General features: G+C 55.9%; 1 protein-coding gene across 20 annotated transcripts in view; it reads left to right on the top strand.

Moving 5' to 3' along the window:
* OBSCN (obscurin, cytoskeletal calmodulin and titin-interacting RhoGEF) overlaps window positions 1–19,062 on the top strand; it is a 168,352-nt gene that overhangs the window by 117,987 nt on the left and 31,303 nt on the right. For 17 of the 20 annotated variants that reach the window (XM_063724835.1, XM_063724833.1, XM_063724832.1 and 14 more), the window contains 19 exons: window positions 3,578–3,656; window positions 3,922–4,046; window positions 4,305–4,502; window positions 5,233–5,265; window positions 5,536–5,634; window positions 5,801–6,019; window positions 6,506–6,566; window positions 6,915–6,985; window positions 7,719–7,841; window positions 7,959–8,098; window positions 8,658–8,858; window positions 9,004–9,086; window positions 9,566–9,739; window positions 10,719–10,878; window positions 11,283–11,399; window positions 11,501–11,665; window positions 11,872–12,030; window positions 12,214–12,391; window positions 12,929–13,042. In XM_063724835.1, coding sequence (XP_063580905.1) covers window positions 3,578–3,656; window positions 3,922–4,046; window positions 4,305–4,502; window positions 5,233–5,265; window positions 5,536–5,634; window positions 5,801–6,019; window positions 6,506–6,566; window positions 6,915–6,985; window positions 7,719–7,841; window positions 7,959–8,098; window positions 8,658–8,858; window positions 9,004–9,086; window positions 9,566–9,739; window positions 10,719–10,878; window positions 11,283–11,399; window positions 11,501–11,665; window positions 11,872–12,030; window positions 12,214–12,391; window positions 12,929–13,042 — 2,499 coding nt within the window. The remainder of the gene's footprint in view (window positions 1–3,577; window positions 3,657–3,921; window positions 4,047–4,304; window positions 4,503–5,232; window positions 5,266–5,535; window positions 5,635–5,800; window positions 6,020–6,505; window positions 6,567–6,914; window positions 6,986–7,718; window positions 7,842–7,958; window positions 8,099–8,657; window positions 8,859–9,003; window positions 9,087–9,565; window positions 9,740–10,718; window positions 10,879–11,282; window positions 11,400–11,500; window positions 11,666–11,871; window positions 12,031–12,213; window positions 12,392–12,928; window positions 13,043–19,062) is intronic. The other 3 variants (XM_063724820.1, XM_054518756.2, XM_054518797.2) reach the window with 1 other exon arrangement.

Raw genomic sequence — 19,062 nt, 5'->3', positions numbered from 1 at the left:
TGTACTTTTCTTCATGTTTGTTGAGGTTGGACTTTGTTGTTAACTCGCTTAGAACTGTGGGTTTAGAGTTTTCATTAAGTTTGGAATTTCTGTGACCATTATTGCTTCAAATATTCTTTTCTTCAATTACATGTATATTAAGCCATATTATTATTATTGCTTCAAATATTCTTTTCTTCAATTGCCTGTATATTGAGTCACATGGAGTGTGTACAGTTCACTAATGCTCTTTTCACTTTTAAAAATTCCTGTATCTTTCATTTTGCATAGTTTTTATTCATGCCTTTATGTCCACTATATTTTCTTCTGTAATGTCCATCCTATGAATCTCATTCATTTTATTATTTGTCTCTATAAGTTCTACTTGATTCTTTTGAAATATGTTCTACATCTCTACTTAATGTTTTGAATGCAGAGAATACAATTCTAATACCTGTTTTCATGTCTCCTCTACCAGTTCTAACATCTGCATCAGTTCTGGGTTGGTTTCAGTTGATTATTTTCTACTTTATGGGTCATCTTTTCCTGTCTCTTGGTATGTCTGGTGATCTTTGATTGAGTGCCTGAGATTGTAAACTTTACCCTATTAGGATATTTTGTATTTCTGCATATCTTCTTGAGCTTTGTTCTGGGATACAGTGAAGATACTTGGATGCAATTTTATTCTTTGGGGCCTAGCTTTTATGATTTCTTTGGTGTCTCCAGAGCAGTGTTCAGTCTAGGGCTAATTATTTCCCACTACTGAGCCAAGAACTTTCCTGAGTACTCTACTCAATGCTCTATGAGTTAGGAATTTTTCTAGTCTGACTGGTGGAATCAGGAGCTATTCCTGGTATTGTTTCCCCTAATCCTTTCAGGTGGGTCTTTCCTCACATGCAGATACTAATCAGTATTCTGCTGAGTCCTTGAGGCAGGTCCTTTCTCTGTACAGCTTTCTTCTCTCCAGTACTTTGTCTGTGAACTCTAGCTGCCTTAGTCTCCCAGGACTCTGAGCTCCATCTTCCCATCTCAAGGAGTCTGCTGGGCCCTGCCTCAGTTTCCCTTCCCTGAGCCTACAAATTCAAGGCAGGAAACTGGAGCAATCATAGGGCTCATCTTTGTTTCCTGTGTTTAAGAAATCGCTGTCCTGGCCTGGTGCACTTTGGCTCATGACTGTAATTCCAGCATTTTGGGAGGCTTAGGCAGTAGGATCACTTGAGCCTAGAAGTTCATGACTAGCCTGGGCAACACAGTGAGACCCTGTCTCTACAAAAAAATACAAAAAAAATTAGCCAGGCATGGTGGTGTACATCTGTAGTCCCAGCTACTTGGGAAGCTAAGGCAAGAGGATCGCTTGAGCCTGGGAGGTTGAGGCTGCAGTGAGCTATGATTGCACCGCTGCACTCCAGCCTGGGTGACAGAGTAAGACTCTGTCTCAAAAAAAAGAAAAAAAAAAAAAAAGAAAAGTGGAGACATAGAATATATTTTATTTAATGTTTTTATCTCTCGAGATTTATTTTTCAGTTCTTTATTTTTTCCATAAGTTATTGGGGTACAGGTGGTATTTGGTTACATGAGTAAGTTCTTTAGTGGTGATTTGTGAGATTTTGGTGCACCCGTCACCTGAACCGTATACACTGCACCATATTTTTAGTCCCTCACCCCCACTCCCACACTTCCCCCCAAGTCCCCAAAGTCCATTATATCATTCTTTTTCTTTCTTTCTTTCTTTTTTGAGATGGAGTCTCGCTCTGTCGCCCAGGCTGGAGTGCAGTGGCACAGTCTCGTCTCACTGCAAGCTCCGCCTCCTGGGTTCACGCCATTCTCCTGCCTCAGCCTCCCGAGTAGCTGGGACTGCAGGCTCCAGCAACCGTGCGAGGCTAATTTTTTGTATTTTTAGTAGAGACGGGGTTTCACCGTGGTCTCGATCTCCTGACCTTGTGATCCACCCACCTTAGCCTCCCAAAGTGCTGGGATTACAAGCGTGAGCCACCGCGCCCGGCCAGTCCATTGTATCATTCTTATGCCTTTGCATCCTCACAGCTTAGTTCCCACATATCAGTGAGAACATATGATGTTTGGTTTTCCATTGCTGAGTTACCTTACTTAGAATGATAGTCTCCAATCTCATCCAGGTCACTGCAAATGCTGTTAATCCATTCCTTTTTCTGGTTGTGTAGTATTCCATCATATATGTATACCACAGTTTATTTATCCACTCGTTGATTGATGGGCGTTTGGGGTTGGTTCCATGATTTTGCAGTTGTGAACTATGCTGCTATAAACATGCATATGCAAGTGTCTTTTTCAAATAATGACTTATTTTCCTCTGGGTAGATACCCAGTAGTGAGATTGCCGGAGCAAATGGTAGTTCTACCTTTAGTCCTTTAAGGAATCTCCACACTGTACCATAGTGGCTGTACTAGTTTACATTCCCACCAGCAGTGTAGAAGTGTTTCCCGATCACTGCATCCACACCAACATCTACTGTTTTTAAATTTTTTTATTATGACCATCCTTGCAGAAGTTAGGTGGTATCATGTTGTGGTTTTGATTTGCATTTCCCTGATGATTAGTGATGTTGAGACAGAATACATTTTAAATACCCAAGTAGAACTTCCAGAGATTAAAAAAATCCAATGGATAGGATTAATAGCAGGTAGAGAAGAAGATTATAAATTTATTACAGAAGAGGCTGGGCGCAGTGGCTCACACCTGTAATCCCAGCACTTTGGGAGGCCGAGGCGGGCGGATCACGAGGTCAGGAGATCAAGACCATCCTGGCTAACATGGTGAAACCCCGTCTCTACTAAATATACAAAAAAATTAGCCGGGCATGGTGGCAGGCACCTGTAGTCCCAGCTACTTGGGAGGCTGAGGCAGGAGAAAGGCGTGAACCCAGGAGGCGGAGCTTGCAGTGAGCCGAGATCGTGCCACTACACTCCAGCCTGGGCGACAGAGCGCGACTCGGTCTCAAAAAAAAAAAAAAAAAAAATTTGTTACAGAAGAAAATATACATTATGCAAGGACATGATAGAAAGAGGATGAGGGAGCTCTCTGGGGTCCCATGGAAGTTCCACCCTCATCACCTAATCACCTCCCAGGGGCCCACCTCTTCATCCATAGGGAGTTAATATTTCAGCATATGGTCTTTGGAGGGCATCTCAACATTTACTCCATAAGAGAGGGTAAGTCCAGCCTCAGTCACTCCATCTTGTCTAGAAACACAAGTCCTAGCTTCTGGTTTTGAGGCCTGTATCTTTTCATCCCATTATTCCCTAGTAGGATGGAGCTGGAAGGTTCTACCACTATCACTGTTTCTTCTGAGGCCTCTGGATCATTCGGTATTAGTTTGTTGTGTCAAAGAGGCTTGTAGTTAGTTATAGGCCTTGAAGAATGGAGCTGGTAATAGCCTGGGGTGGAGAGGCTACAATGTTGCTGTTCCCCCTGTGACTTCCTAGCTCCCAAGTCTAACTGGCTCCCAGGCAAGGCTCTGTAGTCAGGACCTCTGAGGGCCGAGGCCATCCTGGTGCAGGAGCTTATGCTGGGGCAGACAGGATGGCAGACCTTGCTCCAGCTCCCCTCTTCCTTCCCCAGTGACAAGCACAGACTATGACACTGCAGCGGATGCCACGGAGTCCTCATCCTACTTCAGTGCCCAAGGCTACCTGTCCAGGTAGGGGCTGCCAGAGGTGGGCTGTGCCCCATGGACTGACGTTGCAGGGCCTCTCGGGGAGTGATGCTGCTGGGTGAGGGCAGGGCTTGGTCTGACAGCATCCAATCCTGGAGCCTTCCTCCAAGCCCTGGCGGTCTCTGTCCACTAAGTCAGCAAACAGGGGCTTCCAATGTCATCCATGCCCAAGCCCCTCAGCACCCCTCCTGCCCTGCTCCCCTCGCTGCTCTGCTTTATGGCTGACCCCTTTTTTCTGTTCTCCTGCCAGCCGGGAGCAGGAGGGAACAGAGTCCACCACTGACGAGGGCCAGCTGCCCCAGGTGGTGGAGGAGCTGAGAGACCTCCAGGTGGCCCCTGGCACACGCCTGGCCAAGTTCCAGCTCAAGGTGAAAGGTGAGAAGGAGAGAGAGTGGGGACACGGCCATGGCAGGATGGAGGCCAAGGAGCCATACCCCATCAGCCACAATTGAAAGGAGACCCCAGCAGCGGGGTCAGGCAGTCACTCATCCCTGCTGCCTGGGTGCAGGAGGCTGACACTCCGTCACTGGTGGTGTGGGGACCCTCTCTCCAGGCCTTCATCTGTCTCCCATCTGGAGGGCACAGTGCCCGTGGGTGGTTGCTCAGGCTGACCACTCCCCTCCCGTGGCCCAGGCTACCCTGCTCCCAGATTATACTGGTTCAAAGATGGCCAGCCCCTGACCGCATCTGCCCACATCCGCATGACTGACAAGAAGACCCTGCACACCCTGGAGATCATCTCAGTCATCCGGGAGGACTCTGGCCAGTATGCAGCCTACATCAGCAATGCCATGGGTGCTGCCTACTCATCTGCCCGGCTGCTGGTTCGAGGTGGGTGCTCCGAGGGGCCGGGCAGAGACTTGGGCCCTGGGCAGCATCCTGGCCAGGGCTGACATCCCCTGCACACCCCACCATATCAGGCCCTCAGCGAAGGTCATTGGTCATTGCCCGTTGGTATACAGCGGCACAGGCGGCCGGAAGTTGGCCCTTCAGGGAGCGGGTGTGCAGCCCTCTGTCCTGACTGATGGGCAGGCTGGAGGTTGAAGTTGACCCAGGAAAGTGGGTAAACACTGCGACTCTAGGTAGCTCCACACACAGCCAGAGCCGGTGGTAGCTTGGGACTAGAGGACCCTACTTCCTTATTGTTCAAAAAGTTCTGATCACTGAGAGTTCATTCCAAGTTTCACCCAAACCCGTCCTGCCACTGCTGTGGCTTTCCCCAGCGTCCCCAAGTATGAGTCCTCTGCTGATCTGGGCAGCATTATTTGGTTGTGTGCTGATTCCAGTGTGGGGCCACAGAGTCTGTGGCAGGGCGAGGTTGGGTGGTGGGGCATCGGGTCTGGTTTATGCAGCCTGTTGCCTCTGTCATGTGAGTGTGTGAGTTCCAGGGCTCCATGGCCCAGGTTTCAGGCAGGGGTTAGGGTGTTTGCTTGGGGAGCAGCGCTGCCCTTGGGTTCCCTCACTGTAGGGGGTAGAACTGCCGGGCACCCGCACAGCGCCGGGTAGGAGCCACGGCGGGGGCCTGTGTGTGCTGGATGTCTGACTCTAGTGCCTCTTTCAGGCCCTGATGAGCCAGAAGAGAAGCCTGCATCAGGTGAGGCAGCCCCAGAAGGGCAGGGAGAGGCCAGGTGGCCATGGGTGCTGAGGGCCTGAGCCTAGGGCTGGCTGCAGTGGAGGTGTGGGTGGCCATGGGCTGGCTCAGGGAGGGCGCAGCAAGGAGACAGCCCGGCCGAGGGGGCAGCGTGGTGCTGTCCAGGTGCTGGCTGTGAAGAGCCACCTGGGGGCCTGCAGACGTCATCCAGGGACAGGAGGCAGGCAGTGGGGGCTGTGCCGAGGTCTCTGCCAGCCAGCCTGTGTCCCCTAGATGTGCATGAGCAACTGGTGCCACCCCGAATGCTGGAGAGGTTCACCCCCAAGAAAGTGAAGAAAGGCTCCAGCATCACCTTCTCCGTGAAGGTAGAAGGTAAGGCGTTTCCTGCCCACAGCTATGGAAAGATCACCCCTGGGGGATGGGATAGAGGTGCCCCCTCCCTGCTCACATCATCCCGAGGGAGGGCCTGTGGCAGGGCTTCACCTCCAGAGGCCCCGCTCCTGGTAGGGTGCACCCACCACCTCCTGCTTGCCCCTAGGACGCCCGGCGCCCACCGTGCACTGGCTCAGGGAGGAAGCTGAGAGGGGCGTGCTGTGGATTGGCCCTGACACGCCGGGCTACACCGTGGCCAGCTCTGCGCAGCAGCACAGCCTGGTCCTGCTGGACGTGGGCCGGCAGCACCAGGGCACCTACACATGCATTGCCAGCAACGCTGCTGGCCAGGCCCTCTGCTCCGCCAGCCTGCACGTCTCGGGCTGTGAGTGGGGGGCGGGGGGATGGGGGGCTGGGGCATGGGGGGTGGGCACTGGGTGGCTTTGGGGTCTCCTTGGGGCACACTGCCCATCATCATGTGGGCTGGGACCCTATGGGACCCCCTCCTTCCTCTTCTCATTCTCTGACAGCACCAGGGAGACCCCAAAATGGGTCAGGCCCTGGTGGTGCTGGTGGTTTTGAGCCTCAGATTCCCCTCTGGGCCCAGGCCCCGTGGGTTCTGCACTGCTGGCTCCAGGGACATTTCCTGAAGCCCCCTGCATCCTAGGCCTTGCTCAGCCCCTCTGAGGACAGGAGAACCCCTATTCTCCTCCCATCACTGTCGGGGTGACCACAGGCCAAGAGTGGGATGGGGAGGTGAGCTCGGGCACAGCCCCTGCTCAGGGCTTCAGAGGAACCCAGTCCAGATCTGGAATCAGATGTGTCAGGGTTGGGAGCACTGCCCTAATGGCTTGCCCGGTCCTCCTGACAGTGCCTAAGGTGGAGGAGCAGGAGAAAGTGAAGGAAGCACTGATTTCCACTTTCCTGCAGGGGTGAGTGAGGGTTGCCCCTGGAGGCCAGTCCGGTCAGGGCCAGGGAGGACGCTCCAGGAGTGGGGGACAGGACAGCGCTGCCCCTGGGGAGAGCACCTGTCCTGGAGCGTGTCCTGGCTCTGCCCCATGCAGGCCATGTGGTTTGGGCCAGCTCTCTTCCTTCTCTGCACCTCAGTTTCCCCATTGTAAAGCAAGGGCTTCTGTTGGGCCTCTCTGGTATGGAGCCCCTTTCTTTGGTATCTTGGTTTGTTGCCCCCAGACCCTCTTTTTGTCAGGAGCTTCTGTGTAAGGACAGAGGGTGGTGGGGTCCAGCCCAGGCCTCTCAGGACACCCCCTTCACCTGTTTAGGACCACACAAGCTGTCTCAGCACAGGGGTTGGAAACTGCGAGTTTTGCTGACCTTGGTGGGCAGAGGAAAGGTACAGTCAGGGTGGGTGCATGCCTGTGAGGGGCCAGGGTGGCTGATCCCCTGATGCTGGGGGGCAGGGAGGAGGCTCCCCGGGGGTGGCTCCAGGCCTCAGAGGCCCCTCCTGAGCAGCACAGCCCTGGGACACCTGCTCACACAGCCAGGACCAACCCATGTTCTCTTAGGCCTGGACTTGAGGCTTGGTTAGTGTCAGAACCATGTCTGATCCCCGTGGATCCGGGAGCCTGTGGGGTCCCTGGGGCAGCCCTGGGCACAGAGCTCACATCCAGCGGGCTGTATAGATACCTGGGTCTGGGTAGAACTCCTAGGTGCTGGGCACTGAGAACAGAGGCAGCACAGCCCCGCTTTGGACCCACGGCTCCTCCTGCAGCCTGATGCGCAGGTCTGGCCTCTGCCGACTCTGTCCCCAGTGCCCCTCGTCCACTGTCCACTGGCGGCCCCTGCTGTGCCCTCTGTCTCTGGACGTTCTCAGCCCCTTGGTCACGCCTCGGCTTGACGCTCATGAGCCAGAGTGACTCCTCATCCTGGCCAGTTCCCACTGGCCTCCCGCCCTGCTGGCCACTGAGTCTCATCATCTGCCTGCTGGACATCAGCACCATGCGGGGGAGGCCTTGGCTCTTTATTCACCATCGGCTCCCAGGGCCCAAGATGGGCCTACGGCATGGGGTGCCTGGTATACATCCGAGGGGCACGCAGCCACCTGAGCAGAGCGTTTGTATCCACAGGAGAGCCTCTGGCTGCCAAGGAGGCCCTCGGCCATCTGTCCCTCGCTGAGGTGGGCACAGAGGAGTTCCTGCAGAAACTGACCTCCCAGATCACCGAGATGGTATCGGCCAAGATCACGCAGGGTGAGGGGCAGCGGCCCATGTGCCAGGGTCCCTGGGATGTGTCTGGGGTGTTTGCCCTTCCCTTGAGCCCTGGAGAGCCAGAGGCAGGCCAGGGTGTCATGATCCTTGCACCCCCAGCCAAGCTGCAGGTGCCTGGAGGCGACAGCGATGAGGACTCCAAGACGCCATCTGCATCCCCCCGCCATGGCCGATCACGGCCATCCTCCAGCATCCAGGAGTCTTCCTCAGAGTCAGAGGACGGCGATGCCCGAGGCGAGGTGGGCGGCTGGAACCCTCTGGGAGCAGGGCAGGGAGAGGCCCTGACCTTCCTAAAGAGAAGGTGCAGGGTGGAGAGGGGCTCAGGAGGCAGGACCCCCATGGGACTCTAGGGAGGTGGGACCCCACCAAGGTGCATAGGAGGCAGGAACTGGTGAGAACAGGGTCTTCTCCACACGGGGCCCTGCAGAGACTTGCCTTCTGGGGGAGCCATTTGTTTGGTTCATTCATTCACTCCTTCATTCCTTCAGTGGAGAATGTGTCTCAGGCCTCAGTGTACCAGGCACCCTGTTAGGGCTTGGGGTGGGTGTGGAGATGGGGAGAAGGTAAACAAGTAACTGAGTGTAGGCAGGCCAGGCCTGGAGACCCTGGGGCTGTGGTGACCTCTAAGGTTGTGGGTGGGGCAGGGGAGGTCTCCCACATTCCCGCTGTTCTGCGTGGAGGGGGAACTGGGCATGTGCACACTGACTCTGGGGATCCCTGCCCTGTGGCTTAGGATCTCGGCAGGCCCGGCTGGCACCTCCCGGGTCTCACCACTTCACACCCCCACCCCTCTCTCAGATCTTTGACATCTACGTGGTCACTGCCGACTACCTGCCCCTAGGGGCTGAGCAGGATGCCATCGCGCTGCGGGAAGGCCAGTACGTGGAGGTCCTGGATGCAGCCCACCCACTGCGCTGGCTTGTCCGCACCAAGCCCACCAAGTCCAGCCCCTCACGGCAGGGCTGGGTGTCACCAGCCTACCTGGACAGGAAGCTCAAGGTATCTGAATGGCCAGCCAGGAGGGGTCTTCAGGGGTCCTGGAGGCCCCTAGGAGGGTTGTCCCAATTTGAGGGGCGAGAGCCCGATCTCCGCGGGGCAGGGCCAGAGCTCAGCACCCCAACAGAAAACTCCTGTCCCTCACCAGCTGTCACCTGAGTGGGGGGCCGCCGAGGCCCCTGAGTTCCCTGGGGAGGCTGTGTCTGAAGACGAATACAAGTCAAGGCTGAGGTGAGTGGCTGCCGGGCAGGAGGTGGTGGCACTGGCATCCCACCGGCTGGACAGTCTCCCAAAGAAGCTGGCCGCTTGCCCTGGCTCTGGGTCCAGGCCCTAACCCTGGAGGTCTTGGGGTCATGGCCATGCTGATTCCTCTGCGGGGGACTCTGAAACAGCACTCCTGTGTGAGCCTGTCAGGATGGGTGGGGGCTGAGGACAGCAGAGCAGGCCCAGAGCTGCCTGGGTTCCCGCAGCTGCCCTCGCCGCCTTGTGCGGGCAGGACCCATCTGGGTGGCTTCCTGGTGTTGGGGCCGGCCTTGTCCGAGAGGGAGCCTCTCTCCACCTGCTCTCCCACTTCCTGTGAGCAGGCAACAGGCTACACAGCAGGAGGCGCTCCCATCTAGCAACTGAGGGAGTGGGGGCCTCGTGGCCCGCAGTCCCTGCACGGGAAGCAGGAGCTCCGTGGTCCCTTACGGTGGCCCCCTCCTGCCCAGTTCTGTGATCCAGGAGCTGCTGAGTTCTGAGCAGGCCTTCGTGGAGGAGCTGCAGTTCCTGCAGAGCCACCACCTGCAGCACCTGGAGCGCTGCCCCCACGTGCCTGCAGCTGTGGCCGGCCAGAAGGCAGTCATCTTCCGCAATGTGCGGGACATCGGCCGCTTCCACAGCAGGTGGGTGGGTGGGGCCACACACACACAGACACACACACACACACACGTCCATGCATGGACACACTGTAGGGCCAGGCCTCCTGCAGGTGGGTTGGAGCCAAGGCGGGGAGAGAACCTGTGCTGATTTGATTTATCCCTCAGCACCCCTCCCCTCAGAAACCCAGACGTGTGTACCTGGCTTACTCATGGGAAGGCCTGCAGTGCACCAACTGCTAACTGGCATGTGCACAGGCATGTGCACACATGAACACACATGTGTACAGGTGCAGCCTTTAACAGCATACACCCCCCACCAACTGCTAACTGGCATGTGCACAGGCATGTGCACACATGAACACACACGTGTACAGGTGCAGCCTTTAACAGCATACACCCATGTGCATGGCACATGTGCACATCTGTAAATGCACACACATGCACACAGTACACACATACACCCACATACACGTGCACATCACCTATGTGCACACAGTGCATACCTATAGACATGTGCACACACATATATGCCTATGTACATGTATACATGTTATACACATGGACACACATATGTACATGTCCCCACACTATTTCTGCACATCTGTGCATATGCACTTCTGCACACATGTGCCCACCCAGCATGTACATGCACACCCTTTCATCTGCACACTTTAATACATGCATGCATGCATATAGCATACAACACCTCCTTCCCCCACCACCTGCCTGTGTATGCAGCCACATGTGTGCTCATACACATTTACATGCCTCCACAAATGTGCATGCCCACATACATGTACACATGTAATATTCATGTGAGCTTTCATACACGGCACACAAGCACTTCTTTGCATGCCCACACATGTCTGCACACACACTCTCACAGACCCCAGGAGCCACAGGGCCCCAGCCCTTGTGCAGGGGCAAGCTTCCTCCCAGAGGTGAGGGCTCAGGGTCAGGCTGTGGGGCGCAGGCTGAGTCCTGATGCCATCCCCCTTCACAGCAGCTTCCTGCAGGAGCTGCAGCAGTGCGACACGGACGACGACGTGGCCATGTGCTTCATCAAGAACCAGGCGGCCTTTGAGCAGTACCTGGAGTTCCTGGTGGGGCGTGTGCAGGCTGAGTCGGTGGTCGTCAGCACGGCCGTCCAGGAGTTCTACAAGGTGCCCATGCCTGAACTCATGGGCTCCTGAACCTCAGTGCCTGCCCTTGGCTCCCTCTGAAGGCTCACTGAGCCCAGGCATCCTCCAAGGTTCATCCTGGTCTGCCCACATCAGAGCCTGTGCTCATCTTCCCCGACCTCGCCACTGCCCACAGCCTCCCTGCCGCCCCCTTGGGCCTCAGTTCACAAATGCAGGTGGAGCTGCTTTTGCAGCCCTGTGCTTCTGGGAAGGCCACTTCAGCAGCCCAAGTTCTGTGCTTGTCACCTGTCAGGAGGTGATGACAGCTGTCACCTGGGGTGCAGGCTGTGTGTGCACCCTGGGGACCCACCCTCCAGCTCTCACGGACACAACCATCAGGAGGCCTTGCATTCCTGCCCTAAAACCCACCCTCCTGGTTCCCACAGAAATATGCGGAGGAGGCCCTGTTGGCAGGGGACCCCTCTCAGCCCCTGCCACCACCTCTGCAGCACTACCTGGAGCAGCCAGTGGAGCGGGTGCAGTGCTACCAGGCCTTGCTGAAGGTGGGCACCACCTCCCCTGCCCCGCCTTCTCTGCCCAGGCTGGGTCTCTTGGAGTCCAGCCTGTGGAGCAGTCTGAGCCCTGACCTTTGCCCCGGCCCCAGGAGCTGATCCGCAACAAGGCGCGGAACAGACAGAACTGCGCGCTGCTGGAGCAGGCCTATGCCGTGGTGTCTGCCCTGCCGCAGCGCGCCGAGAACAAGCTGCATGTGTCCCTCATGGAGAACTACCCAGGCACCCTGGAGGCCCTGGGCGAGCCCATCCGCCAGGTTGGGGAGGGGCAGGGGCCGGAGCCGGGAGACGCATGTGATGTGGGTGGGTATTGGGGTGCTGGGGGCTTGCGTCTGGGGCTGCCAGGAGGTGGCGGTGTGTGCATGAGTTGGGCAGGGCACTGGGTACCTGGGTGGCTGTGGGGCCTGCACAGCTGGGCAATCTGGCCCACCACAGGCTGACCGCAGCCCACACCCTCCCCCAGGGCCACTTCATCGTGTGGGAGGGTGCGCCGGGGGCCCGCATGCCCTGGAAGGGCCACAACCGTCACGTGTTCCTCTTCCGCAACCACCTGGTAATCTGCAAGCCCCGGCGAGACTCTCGCACCGATACCTTCAGCTACGTGTTCCGGAACATGATGAAGGTCTGCGGGCTCCGGGCTGCTGGGCGGGGCTCCCTGTCCCTCAGCTCCGGGGTGGATGCCAGTGGCCACACCTGCAGCCGCTGGTCCAGGGTGGCCTGAATGTTTCCTCATCGGGTCCTACTTCTGTTGAGGATGGTCAGCCCGTGTCCCCCTCCCTGTGCTGACACCCTCCCCCACCCACAGCTGAGCAGCATCGACCTGAACGACCAGGTGGAGGGGGATGACCGCGCCTTCGAGGTGTGGCAGGAGCGGGAGGACTCAGTGCGCAAGTACCTGCTGCAGGCACGGACAGCCATTATCAAGAGCTCATGGGTGAAAGAGATCTGTGGCATCCAGCAGCGTCTGGCCTTGCCTGTGTGGCGTGAGTGTCCACCTCCCCAGGGGCCCAGGTGGCTGAGCCAGGATGGGGCACCCGAGCCTGTTCCTGCAGCTGCACAGGTCCCTGCCTGGGTGGGTGTGAGGGGTGGGCTTGTTCCTGGGACAGACGGCTCAGCCAGCCTGCGGCATGTGACGGCTACAGCCTCATGGGGAGTCCCTGGGCTGGGTGTTGGGTCGGCCCTGATCCAAGGCCGGGGATACCATGGGGGCCCCAAGCTCAAGGCACCCATCCGGATCAAGTCAGGGGCTGTGAAGGGTCTGGCAGCCCGGGGTCTGCTTCCTTAACCAGAACAGAATCTTCCCCCGAGCCCCCACTGCTCTCCGTTTAACACGCGCCTGCCTCACTCACCTGACTCCAGGTGGGCACCTTGGATGAGGGGTGACAAGGGACAGTCCCCATAGCAGCCACGCCATCAGATGTGGGGCTCATGGTGCAGGGCAGATGACCTGCCAGGTGCACCTGGGGGTGCCGCAGCCCGATGTTCCCCCACAGAGCACTCAGGGCTGTGTGTGTCCTCAGGGCCCCCGGACTTTGAAGAGGAGCTGGCCGACTGCACAGCCGAGCTGGGCGAGACAGTCAAGCTGGCCTGCCGCGTGACGGGCACACCCAAGCCTGTCATCAGCTGGTACAAAGGTAAACCCTGGGGCCAGGGGCTGTGGCCTTCCTGTCCAGGATGCAGGCCCTGCAACAGAAAAGAGCTGCCCAAGAGAAACGGGCTGTGAGGGCTGGGGACCCAATATGGGATTTGGCTGGGAGTCTGGGGCATGGACAGGCCTTATATGTTCACTTGCCACCCCCTTTCCGAATCAAAGACAGCATGGTTGGGGACATGGAGATGCCAAGGCTTGGAGATGAGGGAGTTCAGTGGAGGGACTTGGCTCTGCAAAGCTGCTAGTCCCATAGTCAGGGCTGATTGCGGCCAAAGGGCCCAGGTTAAAGTAGCTGCTGGGAGAGCCACCTAGGGAAAGGTCCAGGCGGCACTAGGCATGAACTTCCAGTTGTCCTCTCCCGGGGGAAATCATTTCTCCCAGTGACAGCATGTGACAACATGCACGGGATGGTGTCAACCAGGTGCTTCCCTGGCCGTGGTGTCCAGGGTTTTGCAGGCTCAGCTGTGGAATCGTGGCTCACTGCTCTGTGGTGGGCCTTGGGCTCCAGTCCTTCTGGAGGCCAAGTTGATGCTGCATGGCCCAGGGACCCCCAGGAATCTCAGAAATCTCACGGTCAGCATAGATGATCCCATGTGGCCCAGGGCTCCCAAGGAGAACAGATGCTTTTACCAGGCAGGATATCCCAAGGGCCTGAGATCACCTCCCAGGAGCTGGGGGCCTCTCCCTGGGGAGCATCAATCCTCCCTTGTGCTGGAGCCATGTTGGGTTTGAGCAGCAGGGGGACACAGTTTGGCTCTGTCATCTGTCACCTTGGCTGTAATGCCAGGAACCTGCTGGGGAGGGCCAAGAGGGGACCTGGGACACCAGCCTGGGAGCCACTCTGCTGGAGCTGGGGACCTGGGCTCGGAGTGGCTGTGGATTCCAGGGGCGTGTTGAAGGCTGAACTGGCCCGATTTGCTGACGGGGTGGCTGGCTGTGTGGAAAGAGCTTGGCATCCAGATGCTCACACAGTTGGGGCTGGACATCCACCAGGGTGGTTCCTTTTACAAAGGTGGAAGGCTGGGAAGAGGCAGGGTGATGTGCAGACAGGGCTGGGTGGGAGGAGGAAGCACCAGGCCTGGGAGGACCCTGCAGAGTCGAGGTGCCTGCAGGGATGCAGGCGGAGGGGCCGAGGGGTGGTCGGAGAAGTACAAGTAGGGCTCAGGAAAGGGATGTGGCCGGAGACGATGAATGGAACGTCGTCAGCTCACGGAGTGTCTGACCTGCCAGTCGATGCAGACGCAGAGTGCGTGTGGAGGGGTGAGGCCGAAGCACCCAGGCTTGAGAGGCCCCACTTCCAGAGTCTGCAAAGATGAGGGGACGTGAGCCCAGGGGGAGGAGTGGCCAGGGAGGTGGGGGCCCAGGAAGCCAGCCAGGGAGAGGCCAACGGGGAGTGGGCAGGAGGCGCCCAGGGCTGCCAGGGTCCCCAGAACTGTGGAATCTCCCATTCTGCCCCTCACACATGTGCAAGTCAGCCTGTCAAGGTTTACACACGTACACATTACACACACGTGTACATACACGTACATAGAGACACAGAGATACATGCTACACACTCATGCATATGTACATGCACACCACATATATATGCATCACACGCACATGTACATTAACACTCTAATATACGTAGATGCACGTCACAGATACAGCTACTACACATACATGCATAGTATACAATACATATACACAAATACCACACACATGAATATGTACATAGATACACATTCTACAGGTACACACATATGCACACATACCACATGCATCATGCACAAGTGCACACTACATGCGCCTATACAACTACATAGATATATACACAGATACATGCAAACATGCACTATACACATACACAGATACATGCACATTATACACACAAGTACATACTTCACATATGCACACACACTTTATACACAGCTACACATGTATATATATGCACACACTGTACACATATATAAACATACATATTAGAGACCACACATGTGCACACATAGATAATACTGCACACATATACATATGTACACAGCCACATGCCATACACCATACACATGCACAGATACATGCAACACACACACATGCTACACAGACACCACACATGTATATTCATAAATACTACACACTCGTGTGCATGCATACATACACAGTACAAATATATACACATAGACCCACCATATACATAGGTACACACAGGCATATGTACTACACACATATCTGCACGTAAACATGCACAAATGGTACATATACACATATATACATGTATGGTTACTTGCACACACACAGAAGACACAAGACCTGTTGGTCCAAGACAGAAATGGTTCATCACTCAACATGAGGCAGCAGCCAGGACAGGCTCTTGCCGCAGCTCTCAGGGGTGGTGTGGGAGAAACCTGCACACGCATGTGCTGCACCATGGATTTCAAGATCTGCATCTCACCACCTCGGGTGTCTCCAGGGAGGGAGGCATCTCTGCTCCACTGTCCTGGAATGTCTCCTTGTGTGAGCGCTGCTGTCTGGAGCATCTGGGCTGGCCAACCGTGGGGCATTGTGCCCCAAGAGACCCAGCTCCACCCTATTTCCACAGGCTCCAGCCCCTGGGGGATTTTCCCACACTTCTGCCCAGCCCTCAGCCATCCTGGCTAATCTGACTGACGCTGGCTGGTATGCCGTCCTTCCGGTCTGACTCAGGCTGCATTTAATCAAGCCTCTCAGCAGGGGATATGCCAGCCTGTGGGACTGCCCTGGACCACCCCAAGGCACCAGCCAACGTGTGTGGCTCCCACACAGGAAGTCTTGAGAACACAGTTACTGTTTACAATTTGGGGGCTCCTACGAAGGCACACATCAGTACTGATTGATGGTACCTCCCAGATGACCCCCCAGGGGGGTCACCTGGGCTGTCAGGTGAACCTCATCTGGCCTGGCTGACCGGCCTCCAAGCCCCCATTTCAGTCCTTATAACCGAGTGCTGTCCTGGTGTTGCAGGCACCATCTGGGCACTCAGCCCTTCCTGTTCTCCCTGTCCACAGCAGCCGGGCCCGTGGGTCTGCCCATGACTGAGGACGGGGCTGGAGAGGAAGGACTCCAGGGAGTTTTGCCGGGGTGTGTGGGAGGGGCCATCCCGGTGTCCACTGGTCAGAGCTGGTGAACACAATGGCTTGGAGGGCTGCCCTGGGATACTTCGGGAGGAAGGCTCGGGTGGGTCATTAACGCCTGCTCCCTGGGGTCTTAGGCACTCCCCTCCTGCCACCTGTCCAGACCTCTCCTCCGGGAGGTTAGGTTCAAGAGGAACAAAAGCTTTTTTATCAAAGCCTGCCAGAAGCCAGTTGAATGCCCTGAGTCCCGCTCCCTTTGGGCCAGGCTGCCACCAAGGAGTGGTCATGGCAGAGCCTGGGTTTCCCTGTGGATGGAGGCCCTCCCCTGTCCCTTGCTTCCTAACCACCAGCCCAGTAGGCAGCTTGCAGGAGAGAGCTTCTCTCTGGGGACAGCTGCACTTGGTGACCGGACTGCCTTCCAAAGGTCCGCAGGGCAAGAGGAGGAGGGCTCAGTCAGACTGCCATCCCCTTGCTGAGTGGCTCTTGTGGTAGATGTCATAGGACATCAAACTGCAGGGGGTGTGCGTGGCACACGTGGCTCATGTTAGCCACACGCCTTCCTGGTGTGGCTGGAGACCCAAAGCAGCCTCACAGCATGTAGCCTCCACAGAGAGCCTGGAGAGGGACAGCTGGCCTAAGGGCCATGGAGAACATTCCCCTCGGCCCTCTGCAGGTTTGCTAAACAATCACTTGCAAAAGGTAGACAGATAGGAGGAAAGGCAGACACATTTATTGAATGTGTAGACACTGGATCCTTCAGAATGAAGACCCAAAGACCCAGAAGAAGCTGTCCATTTTAATGCTTAGATTCCATAAAGTATGGACAACTGTGTGGAAATAGGATTGGGCAAATAGGGTTGGATCTAGTGAGAACAGACTGAGTGGGGACACTCCGCTAGGCCTGTCTGGATTCTTCTTGGCCTTCTGAGCAGTGCCCTTTTCTTCTGGGTGAGAAGCAGGACCCTTGCTGGAATGGGGGTCTTGGGTCTACAGCCAAACAAAGTAGGTCAGATCATTTCTTCATGGCCAGGTTACACAGAAAGATGGAAAGAAAATTGGAGTCCTATTTTTAGGCTTTCTGGCTGGCTTTAGAGAAAAAGGTGTCCTGGTTTCTATGACCCACCTTGGGGAAGAGGGATTCTAGTTTCTGTCAGCCTGGGAGGAGAATGAGGGGCTAGAGACAGGAGGGGAGGAGAAGGTCAGAGATAAAATTTTGCTTCTGAGGCTGCTTGGGAAGCCCTCATTTTGGGGTCTTGTTTTCTGAGCCCCAACACTGGGTTCATAGGAGCAGTATGCCAGGATGGAGAGTGGGTTCACCATGTGTACTGTGTCTTCCTCTCCTGTAGGCTTGAGAATGTCTCTCCAGGATGTCCCCAGTCTGACATGTGATGTAGATTCTGCGCCTGTGCCCTGCCTGTGGTGGGGCTCAGTGATGTGGTGTCCTGGAGGCTCTGCACAGGAGCCTTGGCAGTCTGGCTGGGGTGTCCCCATCAGCAGCCTTGATTCACTTCATTGTTCATTGCTCCAGGAAGAGGTGTCTTTAACTTGCCAGCCTATTTAAAATTATCTCTGATCCTGGCATGGTGTTGCATGACTGTGATCCTGGCTGCTTGGCAGGCCATGGCGGGAGGAGTCCATGTACTCCCTGCCGTGTCCCCTCTGCCTTCCCTTGGGGGAGTTTGTCGTCTTGGGGAAATTGCTTGAGCCAGGAAAGGATCTGTGGTATAGAGGGTATGGAAGGGGTCAGAGGACAATGACGGAACAAGGCACACCTCTGTGGCTCAGCCAACCATGGAGGTAGGACCCCATCTCTACCGCAAACACATAGATCCTCTACTGTCACCCCAGAAGAATGGAAGGCCAGCATGGTGGATGCAGGAGGCTGCTCCACAAGACACCCAAGCTGTGGCCGTTCTTCCTGAGTGCGGGCTCGGTGCCCATCCTCTCCCCTCCAAACCAGCCAGACCTAGATGGGCTGAGCCCTCTCTTGCCTCTGCCCATCGTGGCTGCTGGTGGCCCTCCCTGAGCACTCAGTTCAGGCACGAGTGTCCGTGGCTGTGGTCTGAACAGAGTTGGAATCTTCCTCAGATCCAGCGCTGGCCCTGGCATTTATTGTGAAGTGGCTGAACTGAGGCTGAACCAGCAAAGTTCCTGGCAGGGACTGGAGAAAGAGCGCCAACCAAGGCACTGCCCAGATGTCTGTGTTTGAACCCACTTCTCAGTGCTCAGACTGCAACTACCTGCCTAGTTTCTCTCCTTAGCAGGGCAACAAAGTAGAGAAAGAGATCCACAGGGCCCCTTCTTTCCCTTCCAGAAGGCCGTGCCTCTGACAGTGTCACTTCCCTGTCCCCAAAACTGTAAACCAAAAACTGTGAAGGGCCCAAAATTTTACCCCACTTGCAACCTTGCAAGCCAGCCTGCCAGCCAGATATAGACAAAAGACACAAGACTCATGGGTCAGAGACAAAGACTTTTTACCAGCAGTGCCTCAGTGTCTCTCATCATTGCCCCCACCCGTTTCTGTGAGGAGGTGATGGAGCTAGGTGTTAGTTGCATGCAGGGGTTGCCCCACGAGAGAGAAACCCTGAATCTTAGGAGACATGGAGCTCTTTTTATGGGGCTGCTGGTACATCTGCCCATGCTTCACTCCAGAGATAGTGGGTGACTTCCTACCCTGGGATGCAGAAATGTCTCCCAGGAAAAGAATGGAAGGGTTTTGTCTCTGTTGTCCTGGAACACAGCCAGGCAGATGGGCATCTTCTGCTTCACTCTCCTTACTTTCTATTCTACTCTCTTCTTCTTATTCTATTCTAAACGTGGCTGTGAGTGCCTTTGCTCAGAGGGCTGAAATGTGGAATCTGAATTCCAGGGAGAATTGTTTTCTCACAGCAAGATGAGGACAGAGCTGCTGGTAGCC

This window comes from Pongo abelii, chromosome 1 (genome assembly GCF_028885655.2).
Source record: "Pongo abelii isolate AG06213 chromosome 1, NHGRI_mPonAbe1-v2.0_pri, whole genome shotgun sequence".
NCBI classification, from domain to species: Eukaryota; Metazoa; Chordata; class Mammalia; order Primates; family Hominidae; genus Pongo; species Pongo abelii.
Note: the sequence above shows the minus strand (reverse complement) of the source record. Positions and strands in the feature narration are given on the sequence as shown.